Source organism: Bos indicus, chromosome 3 (genome assembly GCF_029378745.1).
Source record: "Bos indicus isolate NIAB-ARS_2022 breed Sahiwal x Tharparkar chromosome 3, NIAB-ARS_B.indTharparkar_mat_pri_1.0, whole genome shotgun sequence".
Classification (NCBI taxonomy): domain Eukaryota; kingdom Metazoa; phylum Chordata; class Mammalia; order Artiodactyla; family Bovidae; genus Bos; species Bos indicus.
Window position 1 is genome coordinate 100,599,042 of NC_091762.1, and position 18,216 is coordinate 100,617,257.

An 18,216-nucleotide genomic window follows, 5' to 3' on the forward strand; every position below is an offset into this window, starting at 1 on the left:
GCGTCCCGGGGGCATCTGTGACTGGGTTGGGAGTTTCGTCCTCGCCTCTGTCTTTGTGGAGGAGCGTGCGAGGAGCCTCTGGAACTGGCTTCCTCCTGCCGTTCAGGCATGCCTCTAATAATCGAAGTGTTTTCGCCCTCACCGGAGCGTCGTCTAGTCCGGTCTCCACCTGCTTCTCGTCTCCCCGCCCCTACTGGGGAATCCGAGGCCGAGCCCCGGCCGGTCTGATTTCGTCAGACCTCATGCCAGAGCCATCTGAGATGCCTTCCCGGCCGTTTAGGTAGGGCCAGATCGTTTATCTGCCTTTAGTGGCGCAGCATCCCAGGAGTAGCTCTCGGGGTCCAGCCTCCAAATCAAGCACAAAGAGCCTCTTTTTTTTTTTGGACGCTCGCTCGTCCTGGGCTTCTTTTTGACACCCTTTGCTGAGTGAAGCAGCTTCCAGATGCTCGAAGCAGTGATTTTGAGGCCACTAAACATAGATTCTCTTTGCTTCCTCTGAGCGTCTCCACCATTTCCTTAATAATCCACCTTTCAAATTTGTGTCTGTTGAGGCGCGTCCCTTACACCCCTATGCGATGGCCCTATATTAAGCTCTTTCCTTTTGGAAATGGGGTGACACCACGTATCTTCTTTTGGAATGAATTACTGCACTGGCCGTGGGATAGTATCAGCAGTTACTAAGAAGCGTAGTAGTAGTGAAGGAGGATTTCTGCTGTCTGCTGCCAGAGTGGATGGATATTCAGTCACTTTTTTGTACCAAGAGGCAGCGTTTTATCTCAAGCTATGCTTGATGCCCTGAAGTTGGAGGCAGAGGAGGTACCTTGTAATTAAACAAATCGCTGATTCCAGAATCTGCTGACAGGAAGAAATCTAAAACAGAAAAAGCCTGACTGCGGTGCCATGTTTAATAATATCTGCAGATCAAATTTCTATCTAGAGAGAAATACACTTTTTCTGTGTAAGTTAAATGTAATATATTGACATTTATGTTGGTGCTGATGTGAAGTTTTAGCAGCTACCTTGGAACTTTTCAGTCAAGTTTCTCAAGAAGTTAATTCCTAAGTAATCATAATAATCAGCTTAGTTATTTTTACTTTGATAAGTTTTACTGAATGCTGAAAACTTAGCTGCTCCCACCATTTCTGTTAGTCGACTAGTTTTCCTTGATACCTAAATGCCTTTGTCATCTTAGATTTCTCTTGTGCTTCATCTCGATACCTCTTATATAACTGGATCTCATGGTTTCTTTTTTCAAAAAGTAACTTGGATTTATCCCTTTGATTCTCATTGTTGAAGCTGGAAGTCTCTTTTCTAAGACTTTCCTACCTCTTAGCATATCCTCCAGAGAGCTCAAAACACAAGTCTGAAACATGACTATTGTCATGTTTATTCTTAATAAACCTATAAAGGTTCATGTTCAAACTTACTTGCCTGGGTTTCAAAGCTCTTTCTGTGCACATGATATGATGGGAAAACCCCAGGATTTAGAGTCAGACCTGGGTTTAAATATTAGGACTGTCATTGTACTAACACTGTGTCTTTGGGAAACTGAGCTTCAGTTTCCTTCTCTTATTTCGAATAACAATATCTTTTCTTCCAGCCTCTTAATTATTGTGAGAATTACAATTGGCATAATGTGTAAAAAAGTTGTCAGAATTAAACAAAAACAACCTAAGCTATTATTATTTCACAGCTATGAAAGATAGTTCCAAAAGAATTGTCTTTCAGGGAACTTTCAGAAAGTAAGGACTTTCTGAAAAGTCAAGCAAGTTTGAACATGAACCTTTATAGGTTTATTAAGAATAAACACGACAATAGTCGTGTTTCAGACTTGTTTTTTGAGCTCTCTGGAGAGCTTTCAGTCCTACTCCCTATGTGTGTGTTCATAGGGAGTAGGGTGACAAGGAAGTCTAACTCTCTTGCAACCCCATGGCCTGCTAGGCTCTGTTCATGGGATTTTCTGGGCAAACTGGAGTGGGTTGCCATTTCCTTCTCCAGGAGATCTTCCTGACCCAGGGATCAAACCTGCATCTCCTAGAGGTGGATTCTTTACCACTAAGCTACTAGAGAAGCCCCCAGATTGTGATAATGGGCGGTAAATTAGGTATGGTTAGGGTGAGCACCAAACCCAGAGGAGAGAGGAACAGGGAAGATTTCCTGGAGGATATTAAGTTTGAACAGTCTTTAATTATAACAAAGATCCAGACAGAAAAGCTGGGAAAGGGTATCATGAAAGAGATGCCTTTAGAGAACTGCAAACTGTTAGATTTTATTGGAGTATTAAAAGTATTCAAAGAGGATTATAGGAGGTAGGATTGGATGGGTAGACAGAGATGAAATTTGAAGGTCTTTTTTGTGCTAAAGGAAGTGAACAAATTGAAGGATTTTAAGCAGACAGTTGGCCTGATCACAATTGCTTAAAAAAAAAAAAGAGAACACTTAAGTTCCTTTTTTTTAAAAAAAAATTACTCATTTATTTATTTTTGGCTGTGCTGGGTCTTGCTGCACTGGCTTTTCTCTAGTTGTGGTGAGCTGGGGCTACTCTGTAGTTGTGGTCCTTGGGCTTCTCATTGTGGTGGCTTCTGTGTTGCAGAGGATGGGCTCTAGGGCATCTGGGCTCAGTAATTGTGATTCCTGGGCTCTAGAGCACAGGCTCAGTAGTTGTGGTGCATGGGCTTAGTTGCTCCTCTGCATGTAGATCTTCCTGGACTAGGGGTCAAACTCATGTTTCTTGCATTGGCAGGCAGATTCTTTTCTACTGAGCCACCAGGGAAGCCCCACAATTGCTTTTTGAAAGTTCGTTTTGACTGCCGTGTGTGCTTCCTTACCACAGTGTACAAGGCTATCCTTCTACCTTTGTGCCTTTCCTTGTTTTCTTTAGTTCACCGTCTCCTCATACCTTAATACACTGTCACTCAATATCCAGTTGGGGTTCCATTTCTGCTGTGAGGCGTTCTCCAGTTATTTTAGACCGTATTATTCACTCCCTTCTCTGAAACCCTGTTAGGAATAGCACCACACAGTTTAGTCCTTATTAGTTTCATGTGTGTTTTATGTCCCTAAATAGATTTTCATTTCCTTGAGGATAGGGAATGTTTCATATGTATATGAACAGAAGACATGCTAAACACAAAAACTTGTTGCTTGGTCTCTTTCTTTTTTTCAGGGTAGGACCAGATTATGGGCCACAGTCCTTTTAATTGATCTATCATCATCATGGCTAATGAGGGCTGTGCCAAGGCTGGTGATAGTCATTTTTCATTAGATAAACATGCTCAACTCATCTTGGCTCAGATCAATAAAATGAGGAATGGAGAGCATTTCTGTGATGTGGAGCTGCAAGTTGGGAAGGAAACTTTTAAAGTTCATCGGCTGGTTTTGGCTGCCAGTAGTCCTTACTTTGCAGCTTTGTTCACTGGAGGAATGAAGGAGTCCTCGAAAGATGTTGTACAGATTCTAGGAATTGAAGCTGGAATCTTTCAAATACTTTTAGATTTCATTTACACAGGTATGTAAGTATTATATTGTTGTTGTTTAGTTGCTAAGTTGTGTCTGACTTTTGCAACCCTGTGGACTATAGCCTGCCAGGCGCCTCTATCCATGGGATTTCCCAGGCAAGAATACTGGAGTGGGTTGCCATTTCCTTCTCCAGGGGATCTTCCTGACCCAGGGATTGAACCCGTGACTCCTGCATTGGCAGGCAGATTCTTTACCACTGAGCCACCAGGGAAGCCCATGTAAGTATTATATGTAGTGTAAATACATATGGAAAACTAGATTTGAAAGAGATACACTAAAGTGTTAATATAGGGAATTCCCAGGCATCAGGGGTTAGGGCTCCACACTACTGGCAAGTCAGAAAAAAAATAGTGTATGTCTGTGTATGGGAAAACGTTTGATTTTCATTTTTATACTTTTCTGCCTTACATCTTTTCATGTGCCTGTTGGCCATCTGTATGTCTTCTTTGGAGAAATACCTATTTAGGTCTTCTGACCATTTTTTGATTGAGTATTTTGTTTTTTTGTTGTTGTTGCTGTAAAAGGGCTTTTAATAACCTGTAAAGACTTACTAAGTTGTAGGGCATTCTTTTTGTTACTCTTAAGTAATCCTTGGCTTCATCCAATACCATTCCTTCAGTTACCTTCCATCACAACCCATGATGTTATCTTCTCCAAATTTGTAATGAACTCTCATTTCATTCAATTAAGTCTTAGGTTTCTCTGCAGCCACTACTGTTTATTCCCATGGTGAATTCCATTTCTTATACTTTTGGAAAATTCCCTATTTGCATTTAACAAGCCATATTCTCCCTCTCACCGTAGTGTCTTTGGCCATTCATTCATATATAATAAATTTTGGGGGCACGTAGTGTTTAGAAGGGGCTTCCCTGGTGGCTCAGACGGTAAAGCGTCTGCCTGCAATGCAGGAGACCCGGGTTCTATTTCTGGGTCGGGAAGATCCCCTGGAGAAGGAAATGGCAATCCACTCCAGCACTCTTGCCTGGAAAATCCCATGGACAGAGGAGCCTGATAGGCTGTAGTCCATGGGGTCGCAAAGAGTCGGACATGACTCTTAGAAATACAGAAAGGGCAAGCTTTTTCTTGTGTTTAGAAATACAGAAAGGGCAAGCTTTTTCTTAACAGACTTTATAAATCTAATTGAGAATACAAACACACAGTTTAGTTGAATGTTTTAAAAGGGATAAAGGGAAATTATGAGATTGAATGGAGGGACTTCCCTGGTGGTTCATTGGTTAAGAATCCAGTCAACCAATGCAGGGGGCCCAGTTTCAATCCCTGGTCAGGGAACTAGATCCTGCACACAGCAACAAAGATTCCCTATGCTGCAACTAAGACCCAGCTAGGTCAAAAAAAAAAAAAGAAAAAGATTGAATGGAGAGTTTATCCTTTTCTTTCTAAATATAATTGAGTATTTGATCTCTTTCCAAAGTCATCATATAAGTATATGAAAGTGAAGCCCTCTGGAAGGAGATTGGTATATATAGTTACTTAAATGTTAAATGCTTAAAACTTCTCATATGTTATGGACTCTTGGTTTTACCTCACATTAAAAATTAACATTTATATGGCACTTGATTGTAATGAAGAATATGGCCCATGTCTTACTCACTCCTGTGCCTCAGTCAAATGTTTGTTAGATGCATATAGCCCTATGTTAAAAGCATGGACTTTGATGTCACTCCCTACATTGCATCTCACTTAACCGTGTGACAAAGAGTTGAGTTACTTTAACTTTCCAATTCTGTTTTCTTAATATAAGGGGGAAATCCTACTGTATGGGGTTATATGGAGGGTTAAGTGAATGTATAGAGCAATTATGCTGTGCCTGGTTCATTGTTAAGTGCTCCATGCATGTGCAGTACTATTATCACTTAGGTTTTGCACCTTTCTACAAGTTCTTTGTTGCCTTTTACTTAGTATTCATCTACCCCCACAAAGCCTGAGCTATCAGTGGAATCAAGTATAATGCTTTTTGAATATAAGTCAAATGTTTGTTTTATGTTATTGGTCATTTTGTCTCCCTACTTCCCTAGGTATAGTGAACATAGGCGTGAATAATGTCCAGGAGTTGATTGTTGCAGCAGACATGCTACAGTTGACTGAAGTCGTTAATCTTTGCTGTGAATTTCTGAAAGGACAAATTGATCCACTGAACTGCATTGGGATCTTTCAGTTCTCTGAGCAGATTGCCTGCCATGATCTTCTGGAATTTACAGAAAACTACATTCATGTCCATTTCTTGGAGGTGCATAGTGGGGAAGAGTTCCTGGCACTTACAAAAGATCAGCTGATCAAAATTTTGCGAAGTGAAGAGCTTAGCATCGAGGATGAATACCAGGTCTTCTTAGCTGCAATGCAGTGGATACTGAAAGATCTAGGAAAGAGAAGAAAACATGTGGTGGAAGTGCTGGACCCAATTCGATTCCCTTTATTACCTCCTCAGAGACTTGTAAAGTACATAGAAGGTAATTTTTTTGTTCCATGTTAAATTAGTTTTATCCAGTGACCTTTCCTCTCTTTGAAATGTGATAGTGTTTTCATTTTTCACTTCAATAGCAAACATTTATTGAATGGTTATTATATGTAAGATACAACTTTTGTATTTTGTAGGTACAGTAGCATTTCAGTATTTCTGCATATTTTAATCAGATCTTTATCTTGAGGTTAACTACCAAGGGAGAGGAATTTATTGACAGAGCTAAAATACTGCGGCTATTTTTGGTAGTAGTACTAATTATTTTAGCATAAGATTTCTTCTTGCCACTTTGAAAAATTCAGCAAAACCTAAACATTTAAGGAAAACTATATATGCTGAACACAAAACCAAAACTCAATACATCCTATAAGTCCTCTCATTATAAAATTAATTGTATATTGATATAATAATACAGCTTCTATGTAGCCTTTGAATATATTTAAGTTCTAAACTTTGAAAACACTTTTCACCATAGTATAAAATAAATTTTATCTTTATATTAGAAAAATAATATTTAAATTTATTTTTAAAAACTACTTTGGACCAGTTTCAAGATTTGAAGCTTTAACTCTTGTCATTTAGGATGTGACTGAATTACAAATATTTTACTATGAATTAATTATAGTATTAGCATTAAAGTTGTAATTATATGATATAATTATATTTAATGTGGATTTTTAGGTTTTTCCACTCTTAACAGTGTCAACAGAAATTTGTAATTTTTTCTCAGTGATATCTTGTATTAATGTATATATCATTAATTCTCATTATTCATATATATAGTCATTACTCACTGACTACTACTACTACTATATAGTTAGTTCTCACTGACTACTACTATTTGTGGTAGTTATCCTCTATAAATTTACCAAGAACAGTGATCAGCAAATACTGAACCATTGTTCCTAAGAAAAGCATGAGGTAAGTTCTTACAAGCCTCTGGTCACAAAATTTTTGTCACCTGATCAATACATAAACTTGTTTTTTTGTGTGCGTCTGTCAAAACCCCCTCATTTAATATATACTGTTGATTCATTAAACTCATGGCCAACAAAACTACAACTGAAGGCTGAGTGAAGCCTAACACGTTAGGCTTCTGCAAGACACATCACAGCCTTCTTGCACTTACAAACACTAGACATGGTACTTTCACAGTATGCTTAGGGACTGTTTTAAACAGTGAAAAGGCCAACAGAAAATACAAAGTGCCATGATGCTAAATAGAATGTGAAGAGGACAATTGTTTATAGTGAGAACTGAAATACGATGGCAGAATGTCGCCTCTTTCGGTCTCACCTGGAAGCATGGATGTTAGGTGATTCAAATTTTTTGCCACTGTATGGCATGTCTGTGAACCAGCAAGAAAGCGCTGTGAGTGTTGATTTGGGTTGAAAATTCATGTTAGTGAGTAGATGTATTCATAAGTAAAGAATCTACAAAAAATGAAGACTGACTATATTTAAATGCTAAAGCAAGAGAAGAATTATCCAGACATGTTTTTTGTGTGTATCATGTGAGAAGTTAGGAGTGGGACAAAGGCTTTCATGGTTGAGTTGACTTTTGCAAAGTGCTGCAGATACGAAGTACTGAAGGGAAGTTCCCTGGAATTGGGGCATGTTTTCCTATGGCTTTTTAGTGTCATAATATTAAAGTCTTGTACTGCCCAGTAGTTATCACCTAAGGACATTTCACTGGAATACAACTGCAGGGAAGCAAGGGAGAAATAAATGGAGGATATTTTCCAAAGGCAACCTTACTATTTTTCAGTATTTTTGAAACTTTATCTCTGATCTTTTTAGAGAAAAGATGGACAATTTATACAGAAAACTAATGAGACTCTACCACAAAATTCAATGAGGGAGCAAAAGACTTCATTGAAATGGTTAAATTGTATTATGTGAAATGTGTAGATTTTCCCCTATGGTGTATAATTCAGGTAATTTAATATTATTAGTATATGATAACATATCTTTTTCTTGCATTTTAGAGAATGATTTTACTTTTTAAAAATGGTACATGCTCTTATAAAAACTTTAGGTAATAAATTATTAAAAAAGCAAACAACAGATAACCCAAAGTTCACCATACAGAAAGAGTTATAATTAACATTCATTAAACATCATTCTAGATGTCTCTGTATAGGAGAATGGATGATGGGTGGGTGTATGGTTGCAAGGATGGATAGAAAAAAAATTTACAAGAATAAGAATCATTCTATCATACTATTTATAATACAAAAAATATACCTAAATCTCACTAAAAGTTAACAAAGAAGAAACTAATTAGATAAATGTTTATTTAATCCCAAGAAGTATTCATTCTAAAAAGTTTTTACATAATAAAAACAAAAAGATGAGCTTCATTAAAAGGTGAAACCATAGTTTCATTTTGTGTTTCAATTTTAAAGTTTAGATTCTCTGCTGTGAAATATGAGGTAATTAGTATTGTTATTTTTCTCCTTACCTGCTTCAAGGTCTACATAGCCCTTATATAGATACTTTTCAAATCCTCCTAGCTCTGTGCTTTTATTGTATATTTAAGTGGATTTAATGCTCTGTACCAGTTTTTTAACAGTAGGCTTTTTGTTCCTGAACTTTCCTTTATTTTGGGGCCCTGCAGCACTGCTTGCAGGATCTTACTTCCTCCACAAGGGATTGAACCCAGGTCATCACAGTGAAAGCACCGAATCCTAACTACTGGACTGCCAGGGAATTCCCTGAGCTTTCTTTTTTGATTCGTCATTTGGTTGGTTAAATTTCATCACCAAGATTTTTTTTTTCTAAGAAAGGTTCATGATTACTGTATTTGCTGATTTTTTTCCTCATATCTGAGAATTTCTGTTACCTTTTAAATTTAACAGATATTTGTGTGGGTACAATATGCTTAATTTTTGAGCATTCCCCCCACCTCTACCTCCACCCTACGTTTGTAAGGAGTGTTTTTTTTTTCCCCAATGACTTGCTTTTTCTGCTTGGATGGCTAAAGAATTCTCTTTCATTATTCTTGATTTGTGTTCAAATTTGCCATTTTTCCTTAGACTATATCATATACCCTTTTCCTTTTTTTGGTCATGCCCTGTGGTATGCAGCAATTTTTCCTTCATTTTGGAAAATTTTTCCTTTGTGAAATTCCTGAATATTTCTAACGTTTCCTTTGGTGGTCTTCATCCTTGTATTGGAAACTTTTTTGTCTTTCGTATTTATCATCTTATAATGTAGGAAATCAGTCCTGAATATTCATTGGAAGGACTGATATTGAAGCTGAAACTCCAATACTTTGGACACCAAATGTGAGAAACTGACTCATTGGAAAAGACCCTGATGCTGGGAAAGACTGAAGGCGAGAGGAGAAGGGGACAACAGAGGATGAGATGGCTGGATGGCATCACTGACTCAATGGACATGAGTTGTTGAGTAAACTCCCGGAGTTGGTGATAGATAGGGAGGTCTGGCATGCTGCAGTTCATGGGGTTGCAAAAAGTCGGACATGACTGAGCAACTGAACTGAATGTTAAAATATTTTGTCTTTTGCTCTATGCTCACATTTGTTTTCTTAAGTCTTTACTCCAAATTGCCAATTTGATTTTTGTCTAATTAGTTTCTTGCTTCTAATTTATTATGTCTGCACTACTGTCACTTTATTTCCTTAGCAATGCACCTCATTTTGTCTTTGAGCCTTTTTTTTTTTTGCATATAGGATCTTTATTCTTAAAAATAACTCTATCTTGTATATAGAGAATCTGTTTCTGTTATGTGGCTAATGTTTTCTTCCAAACTGAATTCTTCAGTCACTTTCTCTTTTTTTTTTCTGGGGTATATTTAAATAGTTGTATTGCTATTTCTTGATATACTGCTCATGCTTAATTTGGCAACTCTGTTCAAATCTGCTTGCTCTGATAATTCTCCATGACACATTTTCTATCTTGGTATTTGTTGTTGTTGCTCAGTTGTGTTCAACTCTTTGCGGACCCCATGGACTGCAGCACGCCAGGCTTCCCTGTCCTTCACCATCTCCCAGAGCTTACTCAAACTCATGTCCATTGAGTTGGTGATAGTTGGTGATGCCATCCAACCATCTTGTTCCCCTGTTGTCCCCTTCGTCTCCAGCCTTCAATCTTTGCCAGCATCAGGGTCTTTTCCACTGAGTCAGTTCTTCACATCAGGTGGGCAAAGTATTGGAGCTTCAGCCTCAGCATCAGTCCCTCCAATGAATATTTACAATTGATTTCCTTTAGGATTGACTAGTTTAATCTTGCTGTCCAAGGGATTCTCAAGAGCCTTCTCCAACATCACAGTTCAAAAGCATCAATTCTTCAGCACTCAGCCTTCTGTATGGTCCAACTCTCACATCCGTACATGACTACTGGAAAAACCATAGCTTTGACTATACAGACCTTTGTCAGCAAAATAATGTCTCTACTTTTTAATACGCTGTCTAGGTTTATCATAGCTTTTCTTCCAAGGAGCAAGCGTCTTTTAATTTCATGGCTGCAGTCACCATCTGTAGCGATTTTGGAGCCCAAGAAAATAAAGTCTGTCACTGTTTCCACTGTTTCCCCATCTATTTGCCATGAAGTGATAGAACCAGATGCCATGATCTTAGTTTTCTGAATGTTGAGTTTTAAGCCAGCTTTTTCACTCTCCTCTTTCACCTCATCAAGAGGCCCTTTAGTTCCTCTTTGCTTTCTGCCTTAAGGGTAGTGTTATCGGCATATCTGGGGGCTTCCCACCTAGTGGTAAAGAATCCACCTGCTAATTACAAAGGAGATGGTCCTGGTTCGATCCCTGGGTTGGGAAGATCCCCTGGAGGAGGGCATGGCAAGCCACTCCAGTATTCTTGCCTGGAGAATCCCCTGGACAGAGGAGCCTGGTGGGCTACAGTCCATAAGGTCGCACAGAGTTGACATGACTGAAGTGACTTAGCATGCACACATACACATCTACATATCTGAGGTTATTGATATTTCTCCTGGCAATCTTGATATTACTACTCTCTTTATCCCACCTAAAATTTAATTGCTATGTATTGTGTTCTCACCACTTCTTTCTAGCTTGAGGCAAGAGGGTGGTGAAAGAATAGATATCTGCTCAGGCTAAGGTCCTTGCCTATGGGCCTGGACTCTGACCTCTCTCTTGGTGAGATGCAATTATTGATCTGATATCAAGACCTACTTACCCAACCAAGGATATATCTCACTACTGCGGATTTTGGCTACCACTGAGAAACGCTGGGCTGGAAGAAGCACAAGCTGGAATCAAGATTGCCAGGAGAAATACTAGTAACCTCAGATATGCAGATGACACCACCCTTATGGCAGAAAGTGAAGAACTAAAGAGCCTCTTGATGAAAGTGAAAGAGGAGAGTGAAAAAGTTGGCTTAAAGCTCAACATTCAGAAAACGAAGATCATGGCATCCGATCCCATCACTTCATGGTGAATAGATGGGGAAACAGTGGAAACAGTGTCAGACTTTATTTTTCTGGGCTCCAAAATCACTGCAGATGGTGATTTCAGCCATAAAATTAAAAGACGCTTACTCCTTGGCAGAAAAGTTATGACCAACCTAGATAGCATATTCAAAATCAGAGACATTATTTTGCCAACAAAGGTCTGTCTAGTCAAGGCTATGGTTTTTCCAGTGGTCATGTATGGATGTCAGAATTGGACTGTGAAGAAAGCTGAGCACCGAAGAGTTGATGCTTTTGAATTGTGGTGTTGGAGAAGACTCTTGAGAGTCCCTTGGACTGCAAGGAGATCCAACTAGTCCATCCTAGAGGAGATCAGTCCTGGGTGTTCTTTGGAAGGACTGATGCTGAAGCTGAAACTCCAGTACCCCGAAGCTGTAAAAAAAATATTTGGTATTGTAGGAAACAAATTCCAATGTTTGATGATGAGCTTTCATTTTTTGATTGTTAAATGTATTTCATTTTCATGGAAATAAGTCTTTTCGATATTGTTTAAAAGTTGATTAAAACATCTTTTTCAACATTACTTTAGGAATACCTGATTTTAATCTTCGTGTTGCATTGCAAACACTTTTGAAAGAGTACTGTGAGGTGTGCAAATCTCCCAAAGAGAACAAATTTTGTAGTTTTCTGCAGACATCTAAGGTTCGACCTCGGAAGAAAGCAAGAAAGTACCTGTATGCAGTAGGTGAGAACCTTTTAAAAAGTAATATAAATTATCTTTATTTTCAGGATCAAAACCTTTAAAAGTTTTGTTATTATTAAACATGTGAGAATATGCATGTATGTCAAATAGGCATATTTAATTTCACATACAGGCTGCAGATTTAGAAATTGCATTTATATAGTATAGTGGACACATCTAAGAATAAAGATATTTATTTGATGTCTATTATTTGGTGATTTAAATCTTTGCGTTCTTAGATACCCAATTATTATCAAATAATTGCCTAAGATATGTGGCTTTAAAAAGTAATATTTGAATTCTAGTGAGAAATAGGAAAATAAATCTCAAACATATTAACTATTCACAGCGTCTGAGATGGTCTTTAGGGATAACAGGAACTAGTGGTCTCCAAAGTGTGGAGATGCAGGACAATCCAAAGGAATATTGTATGGACATTTTGTATTTTATTATAGTGTAGTATAGTGTAGTGTAGTTTTTTGGCCATGCTGTACAGCTTGAGGGATCTTAGTTCTCTGACTAGGAATTTAACCTGGGCCACCTCAGTGAAAGCACAGAGTCTGAAACACTGGACTGCCAGGGAATTTCCTCTATTAAAAAAAATATTTAAAATAGAATTTAAAATGTTGATATATATCAACAACAAATTGTCCAGATTTATATACATAATTAATTTATATATAAGAACTTTATGTATAACATAATTTATACTATGTATGTCATTGCATGTGTAATTTTATATATACTGTTATATATAAATTATAATTTTTGAGTATTCATTAACCTTTTTTATAATGGGATGTTCAGTTAAACAAGGCTTTCAACCCTCACTATTTTTTAATTGAAAAAGATATTAATAGGGACTTCCCTGGTGGTTCAGTGGTTAAGAATCCACCTTGCAGTACAGGGAAGACAGGTTCGGTCTCTGGGTGGGGAAGTAAGAGCTCATATGCTATGGAGCAGCTAAGTCTGCACACTGCAGCTGCTTAGCCCACAAGCTCTAGAGCCCATGTGCCACAAGCACTGACCTCTCAAGCTGCAGATACTGAGCCCAGGCTCTACACTAGGGTCTGCATGTCACAATGAAAGATCTCTTGTGACACAACTAAGACTCAGTGCATGAATAGAAATCACAATGAAACTTCCTAGATAACAAGTTCCTAGATTTACATTTTATCTAACATTTAGTTATGACCAGGACCAGGTGGTAGAATATTGTGGTTGAATTCATTGCATTTAAGCCATCATCTTTTAGGACTTGGTACATTTAAGAATAATAGATGTGCATCTGACAGACTCTAAAGTATGTATTCCTTACTATGCAGTAGTTATTGAAAATCTAGATGTAGAGGGCTAGATTTTTCTTGTTACTACCATTTCCATATTTAGCAGTAAGGGATTTGCTGTGTACCTGCTTTCCTTTCTTTATTCAGGTGGATATACTCGATTGCAGGGGGGTCGTTGGAGCGATAGCAGAGCCCTCAGTTGTGTAGAACGTTTTGACACCTTTAGCCAGTACTGGACCACTGTGTCTTCACTTCATCAGGCTCGATGTGGACTGGGAGTAGCAGTTCTGGGAGGAATGGTCTACGCAATTGGAGGTAATAATAAAAATGTCTTATTTCCATTTTTAGACTATAACTCTTAAGTTGACTACATTCTTAAATGCCTTATATATTTTGCTGGATACTCTGGAGTATATATAGATGTAGTTGTGCTTATGCTGTAAAGAGCAATATTGCATAGAAACCTGGAATGTTAGGTCCATGAATCAAGGCAAATTGGAAGTGGTCAAAGAGGAGATGGCAAGAGTAAATGTCGATGTTTTAGGAATCAGCGAACTAGGATGGACTGGAATGGGTGAATTTAACTCATTATAATCTAATACTGACCATTATATCTACTACTGTGGGGAAGAATCCCTTAGAAGAAATGGAGTAGCTGTCATAGTCAACAAGAGTCTGAAATGCAGTACTTGGATGCAATCTCAAAAACGACAGAATGATCTCTGTTAGTTTCCGAGGCAAATCATTCAGTTTCACGGTAATCCAAGTCTATGCCCTGACCAGTAATGCTGAAGAAACTGAAGTTGAACGGTTCTATGAAGACCTACAAGACCTTTTATAACTAACACCCCAAAAAGATGTCTTTTTCATTATAGGGGACTGGAATGCAAAAGTAAGAAGTCAAGAAACACCTTGAGTAACAGGGAAATTTGGCCTTGGAGTACAGAACGAAGCAGGGCAAAGGCTGATAGAGTTTTACCAAGAGAACACACTGGTTATAGCAAATACCCTTTTCCAACAACACAGAGAAGACTCTACACATGGACATCACCAGATGGTCAACACCGAAATCAGATTGATTATATTCTTTGCAGCCAAAGATGGAGAAGCTCTATACAGTCAGCAAAAATAAGACCAGGAGCTAACTGTGGCTCAGATCATGAACTCCCTATTGCCAAATTCAGACTGAAATTGAAGAAAGTAGGGAAAACCACCAGACCATTCAGGTATGACCTAAATCAAATCCCTTATGATTATACAGTGGAAGTGAGAAATAGATTTAAGGGCCTAGATCTGATAGATGAGTGCCTGAAGAACTATGGACGGAGGTTTGTGACATTGTACAGGAGGCAGGGATCAAGACCATCCCCAAGAAGAAGAAATGCAAAAAAGCAAAATGGCTGTCTGAGGAGACTTTATAAATAGCTGTGAAGAAGAGAAGTGAAAAGCAAAGGAGAAAAGAAAAGATATACCCATTTGAATGCAGAGTTCCAAAGAATAGCAAGGAGAGATAAGAAAGCCTTCTTCAGTGATCAGTGCAAAGAAATAGAGGGAAAAAATTGAATGGGAAAAACTAGAGCTCTCTTCAAGAAAATCAGAGATACCAAGGGAACATTTCATGCAAAGATGGGCTCAAGAAAGGACAGAAATGGTATGGATCTAACAGAAGCAGAAGATATTAAGAAGAGGTGGCAAGAATACACAGAAGAACCGTACAAAAAGATCTTCACGACCAAGATAATCATGATGGTGTCATCACTCACCTAGAGCCAGACATCCTGGAATGTGAAGTCAAGTGGGCCTTAGGAAGCATCACTATGAACAAAGCTAGTGGAGGTGATGGAATTCCAGCTGAGCTATTTTAAATCCTAAAAGATGATGCTGTGAAAGTGCTGCACTCAATATGCCAGCAAATTTGGAAAACTCAGCAGTGGCCACAGGACTGGAAAAGGTCAGTTTTCATTCCCATCCCAAAGAAAGGCAATGCCAAAGAATGCTCTAACTACCACACAATTGCAGTCATCTCACACGCTAGTAAAGTAATGCTCAAAATTCTCCAAGCCAGGCTTCAGCAATATGTGAACCATGAACTTCCTGATGTTCAAGCTGGTTTTAGAAAAGGCAGAGGAACCAGAGATCAAATTGCCAACATCCGCTGGATCATGGAAAAAGCAAGAGAGTTCCAGAAAAACATCTATTTCTGCTTTATTGACTATGCCAAAGCCTTTGACTGTGTAGATCACAATAAACTGTGGAAAATTCTGAGAGAGATGGGAATACCAGACCACCTGACCTGCCTCTTGAGAAATCTGTATGCAGGTCAGGAAGCAACAGTTAGAACTGGACATGGAACAACAGACTGGTTCCAAATTGGGAAAGGAGTACATCAAGGCTGTATATTGTCACCCTGCTTATTTAACTTCTATGCAGAGTACATCATGAGACACGCTGGGCTGGATGAAGCACAAGCTGGAATCAAGATTGCCCAAAGAAATATCAATAAGCTCAGATATGCAGATGACACTACCCTTATGGCAGAAAGTGAAGAAGAACTAAAGAGCCTCTTGTTGAAAGTGAAAGTGGAGAGTGAAAAAGTTGGCTTAAAGCTCAACATTCAGAAAACGAAGATCATGGCATCCGGTCCCATCACTTCATGGGAAATAGATGGGGAAACAGTGGAAACAGTGGCTGAGTTTATTTTTTTGGCCTCCAGAATCACTACAGATGGTGACTGCAGGCATGAAATTAAAAGACGCTTAATCCTTGGAAGGAAAGTTATGACCAACCTAGACAGCATGTTAAAAAGCAGAGACGTTACTTTGTCAACAGTAGTCCATCTCATCAAGGCTATGGTTTTTCCAGTGGTCATGTATGGATGTGAGAGTTGGACTATAAAGAAAGCTGAACACTGAAGAATTGATGCTTTTGAACTGTAGTGTTGGAGAAGGCTCTTGAGAGTATTGGACTGCAAGGAGATCCAACCAGTCCATCCTAGAAGAGATCAGTCCTGGGTATTCATTGGAAGGACTGATGTTGAAGCTGAAACTCCAAAACTTTGGCCACCTGATGGGATGAGCTGACTCATTTGAAAAGACCCTGATGCTGGGAAAGATTGAGGGCAGGAGGAGAAGCGGACAACAGAGGATGAAATGGTTGGATGGCATCACCGACTCAATGGACGTGAGTTTGAGTAAACTCTGGGAGTTGGTGATGGACAGGGAGGCCTGGCATGCTGTGGTCCATGGGGTTGCGAAGAGTTGGACGCAACTTAGCGACTGAGCTGAATTGAATCGAATAAACATTTGTTAAATAAAGTAATGAAAGAAAAAGGAAACAGGACTTGCCCGGTAGTCCAGTAAATCTGCCCGTTAATTCAGGGGACATCAGTTCAATCCCCGGTCCAGGAAGATCCCACATGCCTGCAGAGCAGCTAAGCCCACGTACCACAACTACTGAGCCATCAACAAAGATCAGTCGCAGCCATAAATAAATAAAATTTAAAGAAGAAAAAGGAAACATATGATATTAAATATTTCATACCAGAGGGACACTGTGATTTGTTACCAGTCAAAAGACTTAGGTTTGGTTTTATGAAAAATATTCATAAAATGTAGCATCAAAATTTAGGTCAATGTTCGTGATAAAAAAATTTTAATTCTGAAAGCTGAATTACAAATCTTTTTTTTTTTTGGCTGTGCTCCATGGCATGTGGAACCTTAGTTCACTGACCAGGGATTGAACCTGCACCCCCTACATTGCAAGGCAGATTCTTAATCACTTTATTGCCAGGGAAATCCCCTTATGAATCATTTTTAATTAACCAATTTTCTGGACAGTGGCGTGTGTGAAAACCATGTCAGCTAGACATTGGGACTTATTTCTTAATTAAAATCACTGTGTTTCTAAAACTGTTATGAATTCTAAAATGATTAATGAATAAAAATTAAATAAAAGGGAATTTGAATGTGGGAGAAAAACAATTATCAGAGAAGGATCTGAAGAGAAATAAATGCTAACACTTTTGATATCAAGATTTATTTTCAAGTAATTTGTCTTTATAGCAAGCATCTTGTTAGATCATCTCTAACTCTTACAGCCAGTTTTCCCCTTTATTTCTATGGGTCATTCTCAAATACTGAACGTTGTATATCAAAAATCTTACTATTATTTTACAACTATGACATTGTCAGTTTAAAATGAAAGATATTAAATAATATTTGATTATTATTTTTTGGAGAAAGCAATCATCTCAAAAACTTTATTAAACTGTTTATTAAATCAATAAATGTCATGGTGCATCTGAAAATTCTAACAAAGAAATTAGAGTTTTGAGCAATAACCTCTTGTCAGTATAAAGACTATAAGTCTATATAATCTTTGGCTGAAACTCTCATGGTTTTTTATGTACATTTTGGCAGTTGTGTTGCATGAACTCTGTTGTGTTTAATGTAGGGTCACAGTGTCCTGTGTGACACTTCCATATATATGTATCCCTTTCCTGATACCACAGAAGCATAAATGGCAGCCTTTCAAAACTGCCATGACTTTGCAGGCTAATATTACTGTCAACATTACTGTCTTAACATATTACTTAAAATATAATTTTCAAATAATATTTTGTTATCAAAGTAATTCATGTTTGCTATAGAAAATTTTGCTGAAACTGAGGTATATGAAAAAGAAAATAAAAATCATCCATAGTATAATCATACCACCAAGAGATAATCACAGTTAACAGTTTATTTCCTTCTAGATATGTATGTATCTGGGTTACTATTCTACG

At 38.2% G+C, this 18,216-nt stretch overlaps 1 protein-coding gene and 1 long non-coding RNA gene across 5 annotated transcripts in view; one reads left to right on the forward strand and one right to left on the reverse strand.

The window, feature by feature from the left end:
• Positions 1-18,216, forward strand: part of IPP (intracisternal A particle-promoted polypeptide) — a 37,198-nt gene that overhangs the window by 189 nt on the left and 18,793 nt on the right. For 2 of the 4 annotated variants that reach the window (XR_011565901.1, XM_019957555.2), the window contains exons 2-5: positions 3,167-3,508; positions 5,556-5,987; positions 11,995-12,150; positions 13,581-13,748. Coding sequence is in view for 3 of the 4 variants with exons in the window: in XM_019957555.2 (XP_019813114.1) it covers positions 3,217-3,508; positions 5,556-5,987; positions 11,995-12,150; positions 13,581-13,748 (1,048 nt within the window). In the remaining variant the exon portion in view is untranslated. Of the gene's footprint in view, positions 1-2; positions 959-3,166; positions 3,509-5,555; positions 5,988-11,994; positions 12,151-13,580; positions 13,749-18,216 lie in introns of those variants that run through there. The other 2 variants (XM_019957556.2, XM_070786635.1) reach the window with 2 other exon arrangements.
• On the reverse strand, positions 4,631-13,671 carry LOC139182252 (uncharacterized). Its single transcript, XR_011565902.1, has 2 exons — positions 13,559-13,671; positions 4,631-5,896 (listed from the first exon to the last, which is right to left on the reverse strand). It is a non-coding gene; the product is annotated as an uncharacterized lncRNA (long non-coding RNA).